Source organism: Carlito syrichta, unplaced genomic scaffold (assembly GCF_000164805.1).
Source record: "Carlito syrichta isolate Samal-C Ts95f unplaced genomic scaffold, Tarsius_syrichta-2.0.1 Scaffold306593, whole genome shotgun sequence".
NCBI classification, from domain to species: Eukaryota; Metazoa; Chordata; class Mammalia; order Primates; family Tarsiidae; genus Carlito; species Carlito syrichta.
This window is the reverse complement of record NW_007250689.1, coordinates 561,198-563,221: the sequence shown is the minus strand read 5'-3', so window position 1 is coordinate 563,221 and position 2,024 is coordinate 561,198. Positions and strand designations below refer to the sequence as shown.

Sequence of the window (2,024 nt, the reverse complement as noted above, 5' to 3'; positions counted from 1 at the left end):
TTTTTTTGTTTGTTTGTTTTTTATTTTTTTATTTGTTTTGAGTTGGAGTCCTCACTCTGTCACCCAGACTGGAGTGCAGTGGCCGCTCCCGGCCACCGCAGCCTGGACCTGCTGGGCTCCGGCGATCCTTCCGCCTCAGCCTTCCAAGTACCTGGAATTACAGGCATGCGCTACCACGCCCGGCTGATTTTTTGATTTATTGTAGAGATGAGGTCTCGCTGCCCAGGAGGGTCTCGAACCCGCGGGCTCAGGCAATCCACTCACCTCAGCCTCCCAAAGGTGCGGCATTACAGGCTGAGCCACCGAACCCAACTTGTTTTATTTTTATATTCCTGTCATCCAGCAGAATTCTAGCACTTAGATTATTAATGTTTTTCAATGAATAAATAAAATCTATTACCTTTTATTTTTCCTAAAAGTTATTTTTTACCCTTTCCTTTAAAAATGAATATCATCCTTCTGTATCTAGTTTCCAGTAAACTTTAGGGACCTTTTTTTTTGTTTTTGTTTTTTTTTAAAAAGCCGGGTGCCCAGTCCGGCGGCGGTGGCGGGGTCGGCAGCGCGAGTACTAACTGCGGGGAGCCCAACTGCGCCTGCCCGGCCGCACCCGCTATGTCCAAGGCCGAGGAGGCCGAGAAGCCGGCGGGCCGCGCGGCCGTAGAGAACCACGTGCAGAACAACCAAGTGCTGGGGATCGGAAGTGGTTCGACGATTGTCCATGCTGTGCAGCGAATAGCAGAAAGAGTGAAGCAGGAGAATCTGAACCTCGTCTGCATTCCTACTTCCTTCCAGGCCCGCCAGCTCATCCTGCAGCATGGCTTAACCCTCAGTGACCTGGATCGACACCCAGAGATTGACCTCGCCATCGACGGTGCTGATGAAGTAGATGCCGACCTCAATCTCATCAAGGGCGGAGGAGGCTGCCTGACCCAGGAGAAGATCGTGGCTGGCTTTGCCAGACGCTTCACTGTGATTGCTAATTTCAGGAAAGACTCAAAGAACTTCGGGGATCAGTGGCACAAGGGAATTCCCTTCGAGGTCATCCCAATGGGCTATGTCCCAGTGAGCCGAGCTGTGAGCCAGAAGTTTGGGGGTGTGGTGGAACTCCGAATGGCCGTCAGCAAGGCAGTTCCGTGGTGACAGATAATGGGAATTTTATCTTGGACTGGAAGTTTGACCGGGTACACACATGGAGTGAAGTGAACACAGATATCAAAATGATTCCAGGTGTGGTGGACACAGGCCTGTTCATCAACATGGCCGAGAGAGAGTCTACTTTGGGATTCAGGATGGCTCGGTGAACATGAGAGAAAAGCCTTTCTGTTGACCTGCAAGGAGCGGCATGTGTTCGGCTTGATCTCCAGCCCAGAGCTGAGGTGGACACGCCTCTTTGGGATTCTTTGCCTTAATGTATCTGTGCCAGGTGGACAACTGACAGACGGTGGGGACGGGGTTAAGTCTTCTGAAGCATTGTTGTTAAATTATCTTTTTAAAAAGAAATACAAACATATATTTTTACTATTAAGATATTCAGTTTTTTTTATAAAGTAGAACTTTATTTCATGTTTTATATGAAACATTTACCAAAAAAAAAAAAAAAGGTGGGACTGTCTTCCAAACCTTTGACTTGAGCCTGCTGGTTAATCTTCTGAATATTGGGCTTGCTGGAAAATGAAAATCAAAACTTTTCTTGGAGCTGGTGAAATGAAAGGCCCAGCCAGCAGCGTCTCCTGATGCCTTACTGGAAACTTTGTTTACTTGTCTGCACTGTCCCTCTTGTTTTTGGTGTTTAAGGGGCCCCCACGAGATCAGGCTTACAGAAGCCTGCTGCGTGGAGCAGTGTGGTGTGGAGTGACTTGGAATGTCAGCTACCAGGGAGAAATGTGGTTGTCCTTTTGCTAAGATCAGGGGCTTTCTTCACATCCCTGCTGTTGGAAGCAGAAACACCTACCAGTACTGCCAAAGGACTGATGTGAAATGTGAAACACTTGTTTTTATTTATTTTGTTAACTGATTTTCTTTTT

General features: G+C 47.6%; 1 protein-coding gene across 1 annotated transcript; it reads left to right on the top strand.

Annotated features, from left to right (window-relative positions):
* The first annotated feature begins 528 nt into the window (after nt 1–528).
* On the top strand, nt 529–1,327 carry LOC103265475 (ribose-5-phosphate isomerase-like). Its single transcript, XM_021715069.1, is given in 3 exon segments — nt 529–1,132; nt 1,135–1,262; nt 1,265–1,327. Coding segments are annotated over 3 exon segments (711 nt in total). The 5' UTR covers nt 529–612.
* Nucleotides 1,328–2,024: the final 697 nt, after the last annotated feature.